The sequence below is a fragment of the Lotus japonicus genome, chromosome 4 (genome assembly GCF_012489685.1).
Source record: "Lotus japonicus ecotype B-129 chromosome 4, LjGifu_v1.2".
Classification (NCBI taxonomy): Eukaryota; Viridiplantae; Streptophyta; class Magnoliopsida; order Fabales; family Fabaceae; genus Lotus; species Lotus japonicus.
In genome coordinates this window covers 76,625,800-76,644,804 of record NC_080044.1, presented here as the reverse complement: position 1 = coordinate 76,644,804, position 19,005 = coordinate 76,625,800, and the positions used below count along the sequence as shown (strand labels likewise).

At 34.3% G+C, this 19,005-nt stretch overlaps 3 protein-coding genes across 3 annotated transcripts; all 3 read left to right on the top strand.

Moving 5' to 3' along the window:
- The first annotated feature begins 2,994 nt into the window (after window positions 1–2,994).
- Window positions 2,995–9,818, top strand: LOC130710808 (transmembrane 9 superfamily member 1). The gene is made up of 12 exons (XM_057560175.1): window positions 2,995–3,187; window positions 4,723–4,921; window positions 5,005–5,109; window positions 6,975–6,992; window positions 7,093–7,190; window positions 7,276–7,428; window positions 7,550–7,684; window positions 7,792–7,958; window positions 8,181–8,275; window positions 8,367–8,740; window positions 8,958–9,231; window positions 9,342–9,818. The coding sequence occupies exons 1-12, from the start codon at window positions 3,098–3,100 to the stop codon at window positions 9,407–9,409; spliced, it is 1,776 nt and encodes a 591-aa protein (XP_057416158.1). The 5' UTR covers window positions 2,995–3,097; the 3' UTR covers window positions 9,410–9,818.
- A 1,169-nt stretch (window positions 9,819–10,987) lies between these two features.
- On the top strand, window positions 10,988–11,705 carry LOC130711442 (ferredoxin). Its single transcript, XM_057561063.1, has one exon. The coding sequence runs from the start codon at window positions 11,083–11,085 to the stop codon at window positions 11,509–11,511; it is 429 nt and encodes a 142-aa protein (XP_057417046.1). The 5' UTR covers window positions 10,988–11,082; the 3' UTR covers window positions 11,512–11,705.
- Window positions 11,706–11,844: 139 nt separating this feature from the next.
- LOC130711441 (phospholipase D delta-like) lies at window positions 11,845–18,748 on the top strand. The gene is made up of 10 exons (XM_057561062.1): window positions 11,845–14,267; window positions 14,884–15,000; window positions 15,189–15,383; window positions 15,635–15,907; window positions 16,169–16,237; window positions 16,517–16,664; window positions 16,802–16,950; window positions 17,368–17,541; window positions 17,652–17,849; window positions 18,323–18,748. The coding sequence occupies exons 1-10, from the start codon at window positions 13,329–13,331 to the stop codon at window positions 18,614–18,616; spliced, it is 2,556 nt and encodes an 851-aa protein (XP_057417045.1). The 5' UTR covers window positions 11,845–13,328; the 3' UTR covers window positions 18,617–18,748.
- Window positions 18,749–19,005: the final 257 nt, after the last annotated feature.

Below are 19,005 nucleotides of genomic sequence, written 5' to 3'. Positions count from 1 at the left end.
ACAAATATATTCAATCAATGCGATTTCAATTCGGGAATTTTGTAAATAGAAGAAAAAAAAAAACAACCAAAAAGAAACCAAGAAACCCCAATTTCGGCATAAAATCTAATTCAGAATCAAAAAGAAAAAGTAAATACAATAAAGGAACAGTGATCATTGACGGCAAATAATAGAAGAAAAAATTAAGTCTTCTTATAACGGTAAGACACATGATAGCAAACATCAGTAAAAGGAAAAGAAATCAATTAGATGCCCATATGAAAAATTAACGTAATCTAACAAATGTACTCAATCAATGCGATATCATTTTATGCTAAAAAGTAAGTCTTTTTATCACGGAAACACATGATCATGTGATCGACCAGAAAAGCAAAAAATCAATTGGTGGATACCCATATGAAAAATTAACGTAATCCAACAAGAGATTAATTTATATACATTGACGGTGTAAAATTTTTTACACCATCATTCAATCACAATCTTCCATTTTATATTTTAGATATTATTAAATTCAAAATTAATTGTGAAATAACAAAATGGAGGGATGTGATTGAATGATTATGTAAAACTTATTTACACCGTCGGTGCATACAAATTAATTTCATCCAACAAATATACTCAAACAAAGAAAAGGTACATGAATAAAATAAACGAGAATTTGGAAGGAAAAAATGTACCTGAATTGCAGGAGGGTGTGAGAAGAAAGAAGCCGTAGAGAACGTAGAAGCAGAGTGAGGGTTTATATAGGATTTCGTTAATTCGTTAAAGATTATCAAATATCTTTAAATAATTAATGTATAAAAAAAATAAGATAATTTGGATTTTTTTTGAAAGAGATAATTCAGATTCATTTTTGTTAAATAATATCTTGTTATAAGATGAGATAATTTAAATTTATAATCTATCTACATCTACATCTATATCTATATCTTTATCTATATTTATATCACAATAAAAAAAGATATATCTAAAAGAATATTTTTATCTAGAATGTTTTGCCACATAACACCTCATATCATCCCAATTCCCTCCGAAACAAAAAACCAATAACAAATTTTATTTTTGAACATCCAATAACAAATTTTATTGAATCTAATTAATTGATTACACTTAAAAAAATCAAAATAGGAAAGATATACCCTATATATATAAAAAAATTAATCTAATTAATTGATTACACTTTTTTTTAACTTATATTTTCACCAAATAATATATATAAATTGTTTTACTTACTCATATTATTATATCATTCATGTCTCCAATTAAGCTTTAGTTTTTCTTCCTTCCAAATTAAAGCAATAATCTTTTTTTAACTTAACCATTTTTAGTTAAAAATCAGCTTGCACACTGCTAACAAAAGTGGACATTTCAAAAAAAAAACAAAAGTGGAAAAAAGAATTATTAAAAAAGAAAGAAAGTAGTAACTTTTATATTTCTATATCGATAAAATTTCCAATAAATTTTCCCTATATACGTTTATTTATTTAAATAATCTCACTTTCACCAACAAAAGTCCACAATATTAATAAATTCTTAATCATATATTATAGTACACGTCACCACCAAATTTTCCATTATGAGTAAAGTAGATAAATCTACGTTTGAGTTTGGCTTATCACTCATCTACCTCTATTCCTTATGGTGAATAAATACACAACGTGAAAATATTGAAAATATGAAATAATCTTTGAAGGGATTTTCTAACTTACTAACAACTAGCCACTAACATTTGCCTATACAAAACAAAACAACAACTAAAAAAACAAAAAGAAACATTAAGTATAAAAACCATACAAATTTATGATTTCATATATCTAAAATAAATTTAGTTCTCTTAATCCATAAAATGTATTTAAAAAAACACACAAAAAACCAAAATGAGTAACTCCGTGCATCGCACGGGTTAAAGTACTAGTGTATGCATAAATGACAAGTTTTATTACATTTTAATATTTTATTATATTTTTGTTTACCATCTCAATATTTCTTTCATCTCATATCATGTAACATAAAAAAAAGTCAATTACTTACAAGAGAAGCATCCATTCAACTCATTGGAAACAATATTTGATGCTAGCAATTCATTAAAATTACCACAGTTACTTAAATTTGGGTAGCTAAATTATGAAGTTGGATACATCTATCATCTTATGTTCATGAGTTCTTGTCACTTAAGCTATCATTCGAAAATGACTTTATATTTTATTAAAATAAAATTTGTCCTTTAACTAGTCTTTTTACGGGAAAAATAATTTTAAAATGATTAAAATTTAATTTTATCATAATTATTTTAAAATTAGTTTATTATAAATTTATAACGAAATAGATAAATTTTTAATATTTAGATATTAAAAGTATAATTTTCTAAACAAATAAAATATATGTTAAAATATAATGTATAAATATAAAATAGCTGATTGTTTGATCCTTTCCGTCATAATCTGGGTCTGTTTATATGGTTTTGGGCTAGGTGGGTTTCTCTTTTTTGGTTTGGGGTTGACTATATTTGTGTGTTGGTTAGCCTTTTGATGTACTAACCTTCATCAAAATTTTTAGGAGATCGTTATATGAACCCTTGTGTTGTTGTTCAGCTCGTTAATTCTGGTTGTGATCCCTTGCACCCCTATGTCTCCCTTATCAACCAGATTCGAGCTTGGAAGAAGACTTAGGAGTTTTGTTGTGTTCATGTCTGTCGGGAGACCAACCAATTTAGATCCCTTAGCCGACATAGCTCATGAACTGGGGTTGGGACTTCATGTCTTGGATCGTTGCCCTCCTCCGAATTGTTCAAATTTGCTTTTGTTTGATGTTTCAGGAGTGTCGTTCCCGCGCTCTACTCGCGGGTAATTTTCTTTTTTTAAGGTAAAAAAAGAGTTACTATCAATTAAAATTATAATATCATCATCATGATATGATAATAAGAATCGTACAAAATAAGAATTAAAATATAAAAAAATGTGTTTCCATTCTCATTCTTTGACAACGTAAATTACTACTATAGTCCGTGTTGTTGTGTTGAGCACTCTGTGTGTTGTGTTGTTGTTTCTCTTCTCTCTCGTCGACTCGAGTCTTCAATCTCACCCATCACATCACCACCATGTCCTTCAAATCGCGATCCCTTTCCTCCTTCTTCTTCCTCTTCCTCTTCTTCTTCTCTTCTGCTTACGCTTCCGACTCAGATCACAAGGTAATTTCTCCATTTCGCGAACCCCCTTTTACTTCGTTCTTCCCGATCCTACGCTTCGATCTACTTTCTGTTTGCTGAATTGGGATTTCGATCTACCTATAGTTTGTTTTTTTAGCTGTTACTAGCTCCGAATTTGAATCTGTTAGCTTCTGATTTTGTTTTAGAACGGAATGGTTGGGTTTTATAGTGTTAGATCTCAACTGGGTTTTGGCTTGTGCTTACCCACCTGAGTATTTGTCAATGTAGGTGTTTGCTGTTCAATGTTTTGCATTTTCTTTGTGAGTGAGATTCAATTCAATGTTATTAATGGATGATCCCGGATAATTTTATTTATATTTTTTTTAATGTTTGAAAAATGTAAGCATATGGTGCTCTCTGTGCTATTTTAGTTTCCAAGTTGATTGTTGAGTTAAGGTTCAGTTGTTTTGAAACACCCAACTGCGGCGTTAACAACGTGCTTTATCATTAGGGTTTGATATCTAGTTTATGTGTATCACTTGTCATTGAAGTCTTAAAGGGACCCAAGATAAATGTGCAATGATGCTTTGCCTGAAATTGGACAGAGATGACAATTAGATATTGTCAGAATGGAAGAAAAATAGTTTTTACTTGTCTCTGCTATCTATCTGTCCGCAATCCTTTTGGTGGTAAAGATTGATGTGAAGGGAGATAACCTTATTTATCTAGTGCATGTTTGGATATCTGATTGGAGAAGCTTGCTTCAAAATGGAAATCCAAACATGAACTTGACTTTTTTGGTTAATCTCTCTGCTGTCTGGTAGCAATCTTTCTAGAGTTAAAAAGGTTCAAAACTTCAAATGAGAAATATTGGTATTATCGAGTATGTAGGATTCACTAGGCATCAGGATTTTTAATGTTGGATTACTTGTTAGATCAGGGCATTATCTTATGTTTTATGTCCAACAACACTATTATCTGGTTCTCAATATCTAAAATTGCCTTCCATGATGGAGACTTTGGATTTTGATTTTTTAATGCAAATTAGTTTGATATCATGTGGACACCCATTGCGTCATGTTATTAATGTTTGCTCGAAGCCTTAAAATATTGAGATTCATGTTATGCTCTGCCAATCTGTGGGGGTTGGATGTTTGATTAGGAAATCTACGAGCGTGTTTGGATACGGGCTTATATACTAGAAAATGCACTATATAAGCTCCAATAAGTGCTCTTTGGTTTACATCCAAATGGGTACATGATATAGTTGACTATCATACAGTGAACTGAACTCAAATCACATCGATGACTTAATTTTTGTTGCTATTTTTTACTTAGACCAATGGTCAGTTTTGTGATTCTACAAATCGTACATATAACTTTGCTTCATCTATGGCTGTGGTTTCTCTACTCTCCATATCCTTAATCTGCTGTAACTTTAAATCCAACCTATCAGTAATCTCTGAGTCTTTTTTCCCGCTTTGCTATTGAAACAGATTAAATATCTATTTTTCATTTGTATTTTCAAGTGGCGATTGGCTTCTCTTTTAAATGGATGTATTTTCTTTTCATTGCAGTATCAACGAGAAGACCCAGTTACCCTTTGGGTTAACAAAGTTGGTCCATATAACAATCCACAAGAAACATACAACTATTACAGCCTCCCATTTTGCCATCCATCTAGTAGTTCGAGTGCTGCACACAAATGGGGTGGTCTTGGTGAGGTCCTGGGTGGCAACGAACTCATTGATAGCCAAATTGAGATAAAGTTTCTAAGTATGGAGGCTTTTGTTGTACTATTTATTTCATTAAAGAACTCAATAAAATAAACTAGCTTTAATGGATGCTCCTTTTTTCAGGAAATGTGGATAAGACTGTCTTTTGCCAGATAGATCTCAGTGATGCAAATGTTAAACAATTCAAGGATGCAATTGAGAATAACTACTGGTTTGAATTCTTCATGGGTATGTTTTGCATGGTTTCTTGCACTTATTACTTTGAGAACTTGTAGAATGATTGTAATCTCAACAAATGTTGAAAGCTCAAAGAAAATTTTCTTTGGTCATCACGTTAACACAGAGGATAACATAGCTACAACGCAGAAATGTATAGCAGAGGTTACCATAAAACACTCACAAACTAAGAAACACATATCACTACACTTGGGGGAGAACCCCTATTTGACTGAACAAAGGGGTTGAGGTGAATAATATTTCCATTCCACAGGACCTATCCCCTTGCTTGTTGTATTTGCTGTCCAATTCACTGTATTACTTCACAGCCTTGGAATCATATCAGGGAGATCTCATTAGAAGAGGCGAGTAGTAATTTTAGGTAATGAAAACTTCCAATCAATCCCCGAGGAGACTGAGCAAGCAATGAAGTGGCTTGAGAATCAGTTTCAAACTCACCAGAACAGTGAAGTGCTCATTTGTAAACTAAGTCCATTCCTTGATGTTATAGAATTGGATCAGAATCAATTGAAAATAAACAGTTTTTAAGATAAAGTCAGTCCCAGCTGAGTATCAGATTAATACGAGAACTAAGATTAAGATGTTAATACAGAAAGAAATCAGAAACAGATCCTTCAAGTTATCCGTATTCATTTCTCTAACCCCCACTACTAATTGACAGTTATTGTAATGAAAACTACTTGTGATTCTAATCTTCTATTACCAATTTTCCCCTTCCTACTATAATCCCTCATAGTGAGACGTGAGGTTTGGGCTTCTGGAGTAAGACAAACACTTGAATCTAGTTCTGGGTTTCGCTATTTCATTTCAACCACACCGATAGCTCAATGGTGATTGTTCATAAGGATACCAATCTTTGTCAAAGAACAGAGAATTGAAATTTCTTGGAAGTTTGGATCACACTTGTACATAATGTCTTTGGAAATGTTGGAAGGCCTATTTTAATTCTACTAGATCAAGTTATTGACTCATTGAATGCATGTATTTATTGGTTTTTGTACAACTTAGATGAATAGGATTTCTAAGGTTCCTTTAAAATTTGAGAGATCAACTTGATCTGTTTCTTGAGGCTGTGATGGTGGAATATTTTGTTTTTGGTTGCACCAAGGTATTCCCACAGCCGGCAACCATGAGATGAGACTAATCTCCACAATGCTCTGAGATCACATGGTGCACAAATATAAACATAAAATAAGTTGAAAGTTTATGACACATCTTGCTTGGCTTTCTCAGGTGGCTGGGTGTTAACTTAAATCACGTGCATTCTTTATCTATGTTCTTTTCACAGCCAAGACCGACACAGTTTAATAGAAGATTAGAAGTAGAAAATTATATTATGTATTCCGATTATCTGGTTGATTGGGAACAGATTCATTAGTAGTTGAGCTGCTATTTTCATCATGTATGATTATTGACATAGAATGCTTGAAACACTGACTATATATTCTTCAGCATGGAAGCAAAGCTTTGCTGCATTTTGATCTACTAGGCTGGGTATTTTGTGATATTTGTAGTCATCAGAACTGGAAGAAATATCAAGTTAAGAATTCTTGATGTAAAGTCATTTCTTAAACATTCTTGATCTTGAATACCTTAGTGAGTGTTAGTTTTCCATATTATAAGCACTAGAACCGAAAGAAGTATGAAATTAATAACTCTGTGTGAAGTAATTTTCTTATGCATTTTATTATGTTTTTGCCTTAATGTTGCCAATGAGAATTTGTTGCTAGCTCCTCATTATTTGTTCTTATTTAGTAATTCCTGCTTTTCCCTCTTCTTTGGGTGAATAACTTACTTGCTCTTGTTTTTTCATATTGTTTTTTATCTGCTCTGCGATGCGCTAAATACAAGTTCAGATGATCTACCTTTGTGGGGTATGGCTAGAACTGTCTCTTCCTCTTTATCTTTATTTGATATGATTTTGTATTTCATTTATTCATCATTACTGACTATGCTTTTTTCCCCCTGTTCAAGGATATGTTGGTGAACTGCATCCTGATAAAAATAGTGATAATGGCAAGCATGTCCTTTACACACACAAGAATATTATTGTTAAATACAACAACGATCAGGTCAGAAGTTATTTAAATTTCGTACTCTATCTTTTGAGGGGTTTTGAATCCTTGAAGTTTCATATTTAGGTCTATTTCCTTGCAGATTATTCATGTTAATCTCACTCAAGATGTCCCAAGGCCTTTGGAGGCAGGGAAACGTTTGGACATGACATATTCTGTCAAGTGGATTTCTACTAATGTAACTTTTGGACGTCGCTTTGATGTCTACCTGGACTACCCTTTCTTTGAGCATCAGGTACAGCTTTGTTTTTAAGATTGAAATGGTGTTTACAATTAGTTAGTTCTGGCTATGTGTTCATCCATGTTGATCCTACCTTCGCCTGTCACTGAAAATTTTGCTCTTTTTTCCCTTCTAGATCCATTGGTTCTCCATTTTTAACTCTTTCATGATGGTCATCTTCCTTACTGGATTGGTGTCAATGATATTAATGCGAACTCTGAGAAATGACTATGCAAAATATGCTCGGGAAGATGATGATTTGGAAACTCTGGTGATGGTTTCATGACTCATATCTGTTCTTATTTATGGGATATGGATTTTCTCCCTAGAAAAATCGTTCTAATTTTCAAAATTTGGTCATTATTTACATGCTTACAGGAGAGAGATGTTAGTGAAGAGTCGGGCTGGAAACTTGTGCATGGTGATGTTTTTCGGCCTCCTCGCTATTTAGTTATTCTTTCAGCTGTTGTTGGCACAGGTGCACAGCTAGCATTGCTGATTCTTCTTGTTATCTTGTTGGCTATTGTTGGGATGTTGTATGTCGGGTATGCACATAACCTTCAACTGACTGTAACATTCATCTGAATGATGTATTCAATGACATTGTAGTTGTGCATAAATTTTACTTCATGTAATAAGCGCATGACTATTGCTGCTTGCGTATCAAATATTTACAAAACTTCTAGTTTTTTTGTATGGACTTTATGTTGTTTGTCCTTTGCTCTTTCATTCATTTTCAACTAAATTTCCTTCATTGCTTGTCTCAGGCGTGGAGCAATTGTCACAACCTTTATTGTTTGTTATGCTCTCACATCATTCATTTCTGGTTATGTGAGTGGGGGAATGTACTCGCGAAATGGGGGTAAGAATCTCGTTTAAGTTTGTCTGGGTGGCTTTGTCTAGGCCCCCCCTCTCTCTCAATCTTTATATAACGCTTGTTATCTGTTTGTTAGGTAAAAGCTGGATTAAATCCATGATCCTTACAGCTTCTATGTTCCCATTCATGTGCTTTGGAATCGGCTTTGTCTTGAACACAATTGCTATATTCTATGGCTCTCTAGCAGCAATCCCATTTGGCACAATGGTGGTTGTTTTTGTCATTTGGGCTTTCATCTCTTTCCCTCTAGCACTTTTAGGCACAGTTGTTGGAAGAAACTTTAGCGGTGCTCCAAATAATCCTTGTCGTGTAAAGACTATTCCTCGTCCCATTCCTGAGAAGAAGTGGTACCTCACACCCTCAGTGGTTTCTCTTATGGGAGGACTGTTACCTTTTGGCAGCATATTCATTGAAATGTATTTCGTATTTACTTCCTTCTGGAATTACAAGGTGAATTACTGCGCTATGACTTGTTTCAGTAATAAACTTTCTATTCTACTTATTGGTTTGGTTATGAAGGTTACTTGTTCCTTATCAGAAAGAGCTATATCAAGGAAAATTGTCCTGATAATGGTCATTTTAATTAAATATGTTTGTATTTCAGTGGAAGCTGAGTGAATACAAGCACTGTTAGCTTATATATTTTTTCCTCCTTTGTGACAAGCAGGTGTACTATGTGTATGGATTTATGCTACTGGTTTTTCTGATCCTGGTCATTGTTACTGTTTGTGTGACAATTGTGGGGACTTACTTTTTGTTAAATGCTGAGAACTACCACTGGCAATGGACTTCTTTCTTTTCAGCTGCCTCGACAGCTGTTTATGTGTATTTGTACTCGATATACTACTACTATGTCAAGACAAAGATGTCAGGCTTCTTCCAAACCAGCTTCTATTTTGGATACACTTTGATGTTTTCTCTTGGACTAGGAATTTTATGCGGTACGTGTTCTTAAGTTTTATGCTGAATGAACCCCATTTCCCTATTACCTGCATAAATGCTTTTATGCTTATTACTTGAACTGGGTTAAAGTTTTTCTTCTAACGTGCAGGTGCTGTGGGATTTCTTGGTTCAAATTTGTTTGTGAGGAGGATCTACAGAAATATCAAGTGCGATTAAGGCTTTCTGAGTCAGACCTGAGCACCTCCATAGGTTTGATGCTAAAGACAAGAAATTTCTTGGAGGAAGCCTCCGGTCATGTGTGGGGAACCTAACAATGTTCACAGGTAGAGAATCACAGGGTTGAGGATGAGGATGTATTCTTTTTTTATATTGGGGAAGCCCTGAGATTTTTTCCCCGGCTGTAATTGACCGTCTTTATAATTTTATAGTTAGCACAATATCCAACTCTTGCTAGTCTTGTGGCTACTGTTTCATCCCCTTAATAGGGGGCCCATTGAAGGACTCTTGTCTAATTCCCCAACATGGTTTCAAGTATTCAATATATGTATAGAGGGGATGAAGTTTTGTGCGTCTGAATTTTGTATGAAGATCCTGAATATCATTCTTATTTTATGTACTTCACTCACACCCCTTGTTTAAATTTTAATTGTTGGTTGCATTGTATTTACTGTTTGGTTTTCTTTCGACTTTGTAAATATTTTTCATGTCATCATGTCTGAGACTGAGTTATGGCTGGAAAGTGAGACCGGACCATTGTTGATCTTATAATATGCTACTTCTTAAGCTACATTGTAGTTGTTATTAGGCAAACAATTTATGCTGCTGTACTCCTTGTCAGTGAACTATCTTTGTCAGTTTTGTATTTCACTCTGGATTTCAGTGGACTTAATGTGTGACTGCATGTTAGGTGAAGCTTCAATATATGTTTTATTCAATTGCTGATGTGTGAAAAATTTAGTTAGATAAGAAAAAATTAAAAGGAAGCAGCAGGTAAATAATGGTATGATTGGTAGAGATGTGCTGGGTCAGTAATCACTAATCAGGTAGCTGTATTAACATAATTATGCAGCATTCGGAAGTGCATAAGCAATCAATGTGTTTTGACAATCTTATAACAAAGTTTACGATCTATCTATCAGCTCTTTTAAGCTTATTTTTATAAACTTCTCAGCTTACATATCTATTTTGAGCTTATTTTAATGAGATTTAAAATAAGTTTATGAACTAGCACTTATGAGACCGTGCTTGTATAAGAGAACCTTATTTGAAACTATGACAAATGTCTTCCTGTGTGAATCTTGAAGTTCTGTTTCATTTCTCTCCTCATCTTTACCAATATATACCAAGTAGATACTTGAGTCTTTAAGCATTTAGTAATCATTAGGTGGTATGTATGTAGAAAGATTTGTTGGGAGAGATATACTCACTTAATGTGATATTAGATAGTCTCATGGCTGCTGACTTTGAGAATATCTTGTTGTAAAAAAGATCCAATATATTTTGCTTTAAACTTGGTGTGACAATTATGAATAGCAAGTTGAAGTGGAGTTTTGAAAACCCTTTTGGTAGATATATCTCTTACATCCAATGGCTATCAGTATATTTTTGTCCATAAATCATTCAACTTTCCATGGGGCCAAAATTCTTGGAACCTTGTTGAAAGAGGATTGTGCCAACCACAATCACCTCCAACAACCAATGGTGATAAAAGTAGATAACAAAATTAAAGTGTAAAATGCTGCCACATGGCAGATAGGGTTCCATGACACTTCAAACACACTATTTCTACAAGCTCCCCTGTAATCAATTATCACCATCAGTCCCTCACAAACAAGTCCTATCCTCTGCCTCAGTTTCTATCCACCAAACTTGTTCCAACTACCAAAGTAATGGCCACCACACCAGCTCTCTCAGGAACCATGGTGAACACCTCCTTCCTGAGGAGGCAGCCATTGAAGGCATTCCCAAACGTGGGTCAGGCTCTGTTTGGCCTGAAATCTGGCTGTGGCGGCCGTGTCACCATGGCTGCTTACAAGGTGAAGCTCATCACCCCAGAGGGACCTTTCGAGTTCGAGTGCCCGGATGATGTTTACATTCTTGACCATGCAGAGGAGCAAGGCATTGACATTCCCTACTCATGCAGGGCTGGCTCTTGCTCTTCCTGTGCTGGGAAAGTTGTAGGAGGGAATGTGGACCAGTCAGATGGTAGCTTCCTTGATGATGATCAGATAGATGCTGGGTTTGTTCTCACTTGTGTTGCTTACCCTCAGTCAGATGTTGTTATTGAGACCCACAAGGAGGAAGAGCTCACTGCTTAAAAAAATGACAAGTGATGCTTTGAATTTATATTCAGGGATTAACTAGTAGAATTATATCTTGATGTTCTGTTTCTTGTTTTTAATTTTGTTTTCTCCGGATATGGTTGTTTACTTTCTATGAAGAATGAGTTATTCCTGATTTAAATGTACGTCTGGATACCATTCAGTATAACGCAAACAGATTTTCGTCTCAATTCATAAGAAGAGTTTACTTGTGCGTGCTAATGTTTGGTTGCACTAGTGTCATTTTTATTGGTTTGTAACTCTTTTCTGGGATCACTAGCTTTTGTTCTTGATGTTCTATGTCTTGCTTCAATTTTGTTAGTAATTTGGCTAGTGATGAATTAACTCACTAGTCTTTCTTAGGATATGGTTGTGTTACTTGTTTACTTTCCATGAAGAATGAGTTAACACTGTGTTTGGATGCCTATGAGAGTAGCTTTTTCATCCTTCACATGGAATATTCTTTGCACAAGAAATGCATAAGCAACCAACCACTTTAATGCTGATTTAATTCTTTCACATGTGGTAACAAGTGACGTTGTTGCTTAAACGTTCTATTTAGCTACTTTCAAAAGCAACCACCCTCATAAAAGTTGCTCTTATTAGATTCTTTCATAATCACTTCTCCCTTAAATGTCTAGATTTAATTTCCAAACACATACTCTAATACCAATTGATAACTCTTTGGCAAGTGCATCAAATTGCCGTCTTGTAGTAAAAAGATGGCATCCACTAAGTCTAGAATAGTGTGTTAAGCACCTATTAAATTAGTCAAATATATATTGTTTAAATTGATTGGAAAGTTGCTTTTTAGTAACGTTTTGTGACAAAAAAAATTGTAATAAACGAAATGCGGTTAAATTTGACAGGTAAATGAGAGAAAAACCGTGCTAGAGCTATAATTTCATTAAATCAAAAATATGTTCTTTTGTGGGGGTTTATTTTATTAGCGGCGAATTTTAATGCCACAAATTATTTATTCTTGCTTTTAGTGGCGCTGGAAACCGTTGCAAAATGAATCGATGACTAATTTCGCCCCTTTCATCAATGTTAGGGACCAAAAGCTATGACATTTTTTTAGAGGGATCAAATCCAATTAACTCCTATTTTATAGGACTAAAAATATATTTAACCATTTTATTATTGTTATTATTATTATTATTTTCTTTCAAGTATGGTTTTCAGTTTGGATTTGCCAATTTTGGCTATAGAATTGAAAAATCAAGAGAGAGATATGGGTTGCAAACATTCAATTCCATAAGATTTTCCACTATATTCGGTCTACAATACCTTTCTCTTGCTTCTTGTGTACGTGGTGTTGGACCATGCACTTGATTGGAGAGTTGTTATCTGAATCCATATTTAAACATTTTTATTTTCTGTTCTTCCCTTTTTCTTTTTCATTTTCATTTTCATTTTTTGCCATTGGCTTCTTCTCTTTTCCCCAGAAAATATTCTTGTTCTTTTCATTCTGTTAAGAAAATTGAGACCTGAGAATTAGTTGAAGAGACATGTTGAATTTGCCATCATGCATGTTTTCCTTAGAACCGATGTTGATTTGAGTTAGCTATATATAAGGATCTTAAGGTGGTCAACACATTCAGTTTTGCGAAACCATCACATTACACATGATAAGATGCATCTATGATTTATTTTTGGTTCCTACGTGCATTTTTGGAAATCTTTCTACAGTCTAAAGACAAAATCAATCCTCAGAAGAAGCTTATGTGGGCAGCTTCTGGATCCCATCATTGATTAAGTAAAAATAAGTTGATCCAAACATGATATCTTTAATTTAGAACTCATGCATCTTTATGAGTTCTCAGATTGAAATGGATGGTCGTGGTGACATTCCTCCCCAAAGGGAACCAGTTTTCTTACATGGTGATTTGGATATTTTGATAATAGAAGGCAAGTCACTTCCAAATTTAGATTTATCTACTGAAGCAGTTAGAAAATGCATCACTATGGGAAACATGTGCACACCTCCATTTGTAAAGGGACTCAAGACCCCTTCAGGAAAAGACAAGATCATAACCAGTGATCCTTATGTCTCTGTCTGCATAGCAGGAGCAACCATAGCTCAAACCAGAGTGATTTCTAACTGTGAGAACCCTTTATGGGATGAGCATTTTGTTGTTCCTGTTGCTCACCCTGCTCAAAAAGTGGAGTTCCTTGTGAAGGACAATGATGTTCTTGGTGCTGAGCTCATTGGAGTAGTGGAAATCCCTGTTGACAAAATTTTGTCAGGAAATACAGTTAATGATTGGTTTCCCATCATTGGTCAACATGGAAATTGCTTAAGACCTTACCCTGAATTGCATATTTCTGTTCAGTATAAACCAGTTGGAGTGATTAGCCATTCAGAAAATGAGGATGGCATAACTAATGTAGGAGTTCCTAAAACATATTTCCCTCTTAGGAAAGGAGGGAATGTGACTTTATATCAAGATGCACATGTACCTGATGGCATGCTACCTGAAATTCAACTAGAAGGAGGAAAAGTGTATCAGCAAAATAAGTGTTGGGAAGATATGTGTCATGCAATGTTGGAAGCTCACCACCTGATATATATTGTAGGATGGTCTGTTTATCACCCAGTGAAGCTTGTTAGAGAGCCAACAAAACCACTGCCTTCTGCTGGGGAGCTTTCAATTGGAGAGCTGTTGAAATACAAATCACAAGAAGGACTCAGAGTGGTCATGCTGATTTGGGATGATAAAACTTCACATGACAAGTTTCTTTTGAAAACAGTAATTCTCATTACCCTGATGAAAAAAACAAACATGTTTCTTAGCAGTTATATGGTGGACCATGTTAAATACTGGTTCACCCATGAATCGTGTATTTATTACTAATGTTATTTACAATATGCTTCTTTTGTGCTAAAAGTAAGTCTTTTAATTTAACTTGTGAACCAGATTTTCTTGGTCCACTATACACTTCTTTTTATAAGTTTATATATGATTCTCTCAACAACTTTGAGGGAATTTCTCTTCCTTTTTTTTTCTATATTGTTTTATCTTGAAATATTGCAGGGTGTTCTTGTCCCTTCCCTGTTCTACCAGTTAAATTGTAAATGTTAATTAGAAAATGTATCAGTATGACTATAACCTCACATGGGTGGTTTTTAAATGACATGACACAATTTGATTGGTAGGATAGTGGAGGGGGCAACAAATGGAGACATAGGATTTTGGGTCCATCCATGAGATGAGATGCTAGGTTGTGAAAATTACTAAAACATATTTCTAAATGGAAAATTTACTACTTGGGTTATTTTAGACATAGTTGTTACTAATTGAGTATTGTTGTTTCATTTGATTTATAATTGATGCACATTATAACAATTGATTTTCCTGATTGCAGGAAGGTGTCATGCAGACTCATGATGAAGAAACTAAGAAGTTTTTTAAGAATTCCACTGTTCATTGTGTACTATCTCCACGTTATGCAAGCAATAAGCTCAGTATTTTCAAACAACAGGCATGGAGTTCTTGCCCTTGAATTTATAACTATGTTGGACAGAGATTCTATTGCATACACTACCAGTATTGTTACTTCTTAACTAGAAGACTTCACAATAATTTACTGTCATTAATATAATACATAGCAATGTACTTTTTCTTTTTAAGTTAAAACAAATACTAATTCTTTTGAAACTTTTGGTCCAGGTTGTAGGAACCCTCTTTACGCATCACCAGAAATGTGTGCTTGTAGACACTCAAGCTTCTGGGAATAATCGGAAAATAACTGCTTTCATTGGTGGTCTTGATCTGTGTGATGGTAGATATGATACACCTGAACATCGACTTTTTAGTGATCTAGATTCAGTTTTTCATAAAGACTTTCATAATCCTACGTTTCAGGTAAGTGATTATTGGAAATATTGAAGAATTCACATTAATTAAGTATAGAAAGAAAGTAGATTCACAAATACAAAGAGAAAATATAAGTAATTGGTTGTTTAGCTTCAACTGAGGTCTCGAGTTTAGTCTCTATAAATGTATTTGCGTTAAATACTTGTTAGGGAAGACATAATTGCCTCTGCGGAATATACATGTGGTTTGAACTAAAAAAACATAAGTAATTTGTTGAAATTGGGTTTTATATGATACAGATGAATTCGGGTGGACCAAGGCAGCCATGGCATGACTTACATTGCAAAGTTGAAGGTCCAGCTGCATATGATATATTAACCAATTTTGAACAAAGATGGAGGAAGGCGAAAAAATGGCGCGACTTCAGGCTAAAAAAAGTGACAAATTGGCATGACGATGCTTTGCTAAAGATAGATCGGATTTCATGGATTCTCAGTCCATCTTGCGGTCCCAATGGTGAAAATAATGTTCATGTAACTGAAGAAAATGATCCTGAGACTTGGAATGTGCAGGTATGGAGGAAACATGTTTGATAGAATCTGACGACGAATTTGGATCCTCTGCAGCTAAATGTTCTCTGCATCCCTCTGTAGCAATAATACTATATGCTTTTAGCTTAATCATGAAATCATCTTCGCCATTAAAGATAAATGAAGAATTAATATTTTGCAAGAGAGGGATGCACTAAAGGAGAGGATCCTTATTCATCTGAGGACATGTCTCACCCTTCTTGATGAAATCCAATAAAGATTATGAACAAGCATTTAATACAGGTATTTCGGTCCATAGATTCAGGATCTGTGAAAGGATTTCCAAAGGATATTGACAAAGCTAAGGATCAGGTGAGAACAAGGTTGTACGTGTGCTCGCTTGTACTCTAAATACTTAGTGTGTGTTTGGATACCAGCTGAGTACAACATGAACAAACTTACATCTTAATTTATCAAGAGTTATGTTTATTTTTTGTCTCGATTTGGACCGGTACCAATAGATATTCAAACATACATTTGGGAAGTTGTCTGATCATGAGTTCATTAACTTTGTATCATGATGCGGTTCAAGTTATGCTGGAAAAAAAATTAGTATCAGTCTTTAAAGTCTAATATTAACTTGTTTTGCAGAACCTTTTATGTGGAAAAAATTTGAAAGTTGACCAAAGCATCCACATTGCTTATGTAAAAGCAATAAGATCAGCTCAGCACTTCATATATATTGAGAATCAATATTTTCTGGGCTCCTCATATCATTGGCCTTCATATAAAAATGCAGGTAGCTAAAGAAAATTTTCCAATACCATCATCTTTACATTACATTTGCTAGCTTTTGATTTTGCATTGTTAAAAAAATCAAATTGGTTATTAACTGCAAACTTACAAAGGTTGGTTTTTATTTCTTATGTTCAACAGGTGCAAATCACTTGATTCCCATGGAGTTGGCCTTAAAAATTGCAAGCAAGATCAGTGCACATGAACGTTTTTCTGTGTATATAGTTATACCAATGTGGCCAGAGGGGGTTCCAACTAGTGCTTCTGTTCAAGAAATATTGTTCTGGCAGGTTAGACCAATTTTCTAATCTATTCTAGTTATATTTTGTAGCCATAGTTTGGTAAGTAGATTAATAGCATGTTTGGATTCACATTCAGATCTTTCAGAATCAATTCTGCTACCAATAAAAGCTACCAAGAGTAGGTTCTTCAAGAAACAATTCTACTTCTAACATGAAAAGTGACCGTGTATCCAACCATGCACTAAAAAGGAATATAATTGAACGTTAAATTATGTTCTAAATTTGTGAATATAAAAGTAGAATAGAAAACCAATTGGGTGGGGATTGTTCTAGCTTAAGTAAAGGTCTCAGTTCAAGTCACTTTAATACAGCTGCGTTAAATGGGTAAGTTTTGTCGCTCATGGTGCTCATATCTAGCTGGAACAAGATTTGACAACCTTTTACTTGAAATTTGAATGATTACAGGGACAAACAATGTCTATGATGTACAGGATTGTTGCAGATGCTCTTAAAAACGCAGGTCTCTCTAATCAGTACCATCCACAAGATTATCTCAATTTTTATTGTCTTGGAAAGAGAGAACCTCAATCCCCTGAAAGTCCATTAACATCAAATCAACAATCTGAAAACCGTGCTTTGGTATGCTAAACTACCCTTCTATTTTCTTAACCAAATGTTAGCATGATCTTATACTTCCACTATACCTACATTATGATCTTATGATAAATTCTCCCTCTTTCTTTAATCAGGTATCAGCTAAAAAATTCAGACGTTTTATGATTTATGTTCATGCCAAAGGAATGGTAGTTGATGATGAATATGTGATCATTGGATCAGCAAATATTAACCAGAGATCATTGGATGGGTCAAGGGACACAGAAATAGCTATGGGTGCTTATCAACCAAAATATACATGGACAGAAAAGAAATCTCATCCATATGGCCAGGTTTGAAGCTTAAGTTGAGTTTATTAATAAGCTAGAATAGCAGTACTTGGAAATGAGCATATTAATCTAAATGTGAAAGTATATTTATATTCCCAGTTTATCCTTAACTTATTTTTTAGCACGTGATGCAAACACGTAAAATAGGGAACAGGGTTTCCTGTCGTCAGGGATATCTTGCTTTCACGCATTCAGCGAATTTTAACCATTGGCTCAAAAATTTCATTAAGATCAACGGTATACATGTCTTAAAATCTGAGTTGATCAATTAAGATCACTGCTCAAATTCATTTGCCGCATGAATGTATGAATTCCCGAATGCAGCGAATCCATTTCATATACAGCTATACAATTGGAGTTACTAATAGATCAATTCTATGGTGGATCATGTTAGAAAAAAACTTACTAGTTGGTCAATTTTATGTTAAAAGTTAGTCCACCCTTGAATCTTGTTTCTACTTGTTATACCGATGCAGGTGTATGGTTACCGAATGTCACTGTGGGCTGAGCACATTGGTAGTCTTGATGATACTTTTGCAGAACCTCACAACTTGGAATGTGTTAGACATGTCAACAACATTGCTAGACAAAATTGGCGCACATATGTGTCTGAAGAAGGAACCCATATGAGAGGACACTTGATGCAGTATCCAGTTAATATCAGCAGTGATGGAAAAGTCAGTGCCCTGAGTGGTCATGAATCTTTTCCTGATGTAGGTGGCAAAATACTTGGATCACATAATTCACTTCCAGATGCACTAACCACATGATGAGTCAATTTATACTCTTGAAATTATCTTTAGAAACATAATATTGTAACATTTTATAGTCCTGATGATGTAGCTAAAGGATTAATTTGATTATATATTCTAATGTAGCTAGAGATTCTCCTTTATTTCCTATAGTGATTGAATCTCTTCTTTTTCCTATCACATATTTTGATAATGGAAAGAATTGAAGAAACATGAAGCAAACAAATAGTTTCATTTTGCTAAGGGGGTGCATAATAAATGTGTGAAATTCTGACTTTTCTAACTTTTTTCTTGTATAGCCCTTCATATCACTGTTTATTTATGTGTTCTTTTGCCAGAAAATTAAGAAAACAACATAAATAGAACTGATGATAAACTGTGAATTAATATATTTTATAAGATTAATG

Coding starts and splice junctions, on each gene's coding strand:
- LOC130710808 (XM_057560175.1), top strand. CDS start 3,098: ATGTCCTTCAAATCGCGATCCCTTTCCTCCTTCTTCTTCCTCTTCCTC. Junction 8,276..8,366: donor AATGTACTCGCGAAATGGGG/GTAAGAATCTCG, acceptor TCTGTTTGTTAG/GTAAAAGCTGGATTAAATCC. Junction 8,741..8,957: donor CTTCCTTCTGGAATTACAAG/GTGAATTACTGC, acceptor TGTGACAAGCAG/GTGTACTATGTGTATGGATT.
- LOC130711442 (XM_057561063.1), top strand. CDS start 11,083: ATGGCCACCACACCAGCTCTCTCAGGAACCATGGTGAACACCTCCTTC.
- LOC130711441 (XM_057561062.1), top strand. CDS start 13,329: ATGAGTTCTCAGATTGAAATGGATGGTCGTGGTGACATTCCTCCCCAA. Junction 16,238..16,516: donor TTGACAAAGCTAAGGATCAG/GTGAGAACAAGG, acceptor CTTGTTTTGCAG/AACCTTTTATGTGGAAAAAA. Junction 16,665..16,801: donor GCCTTCATATAAAAATGCAG/GTAGCTAAAGAA, acceptor TATGTTCAACAG/GTGCAAATCACTTGATTCCC.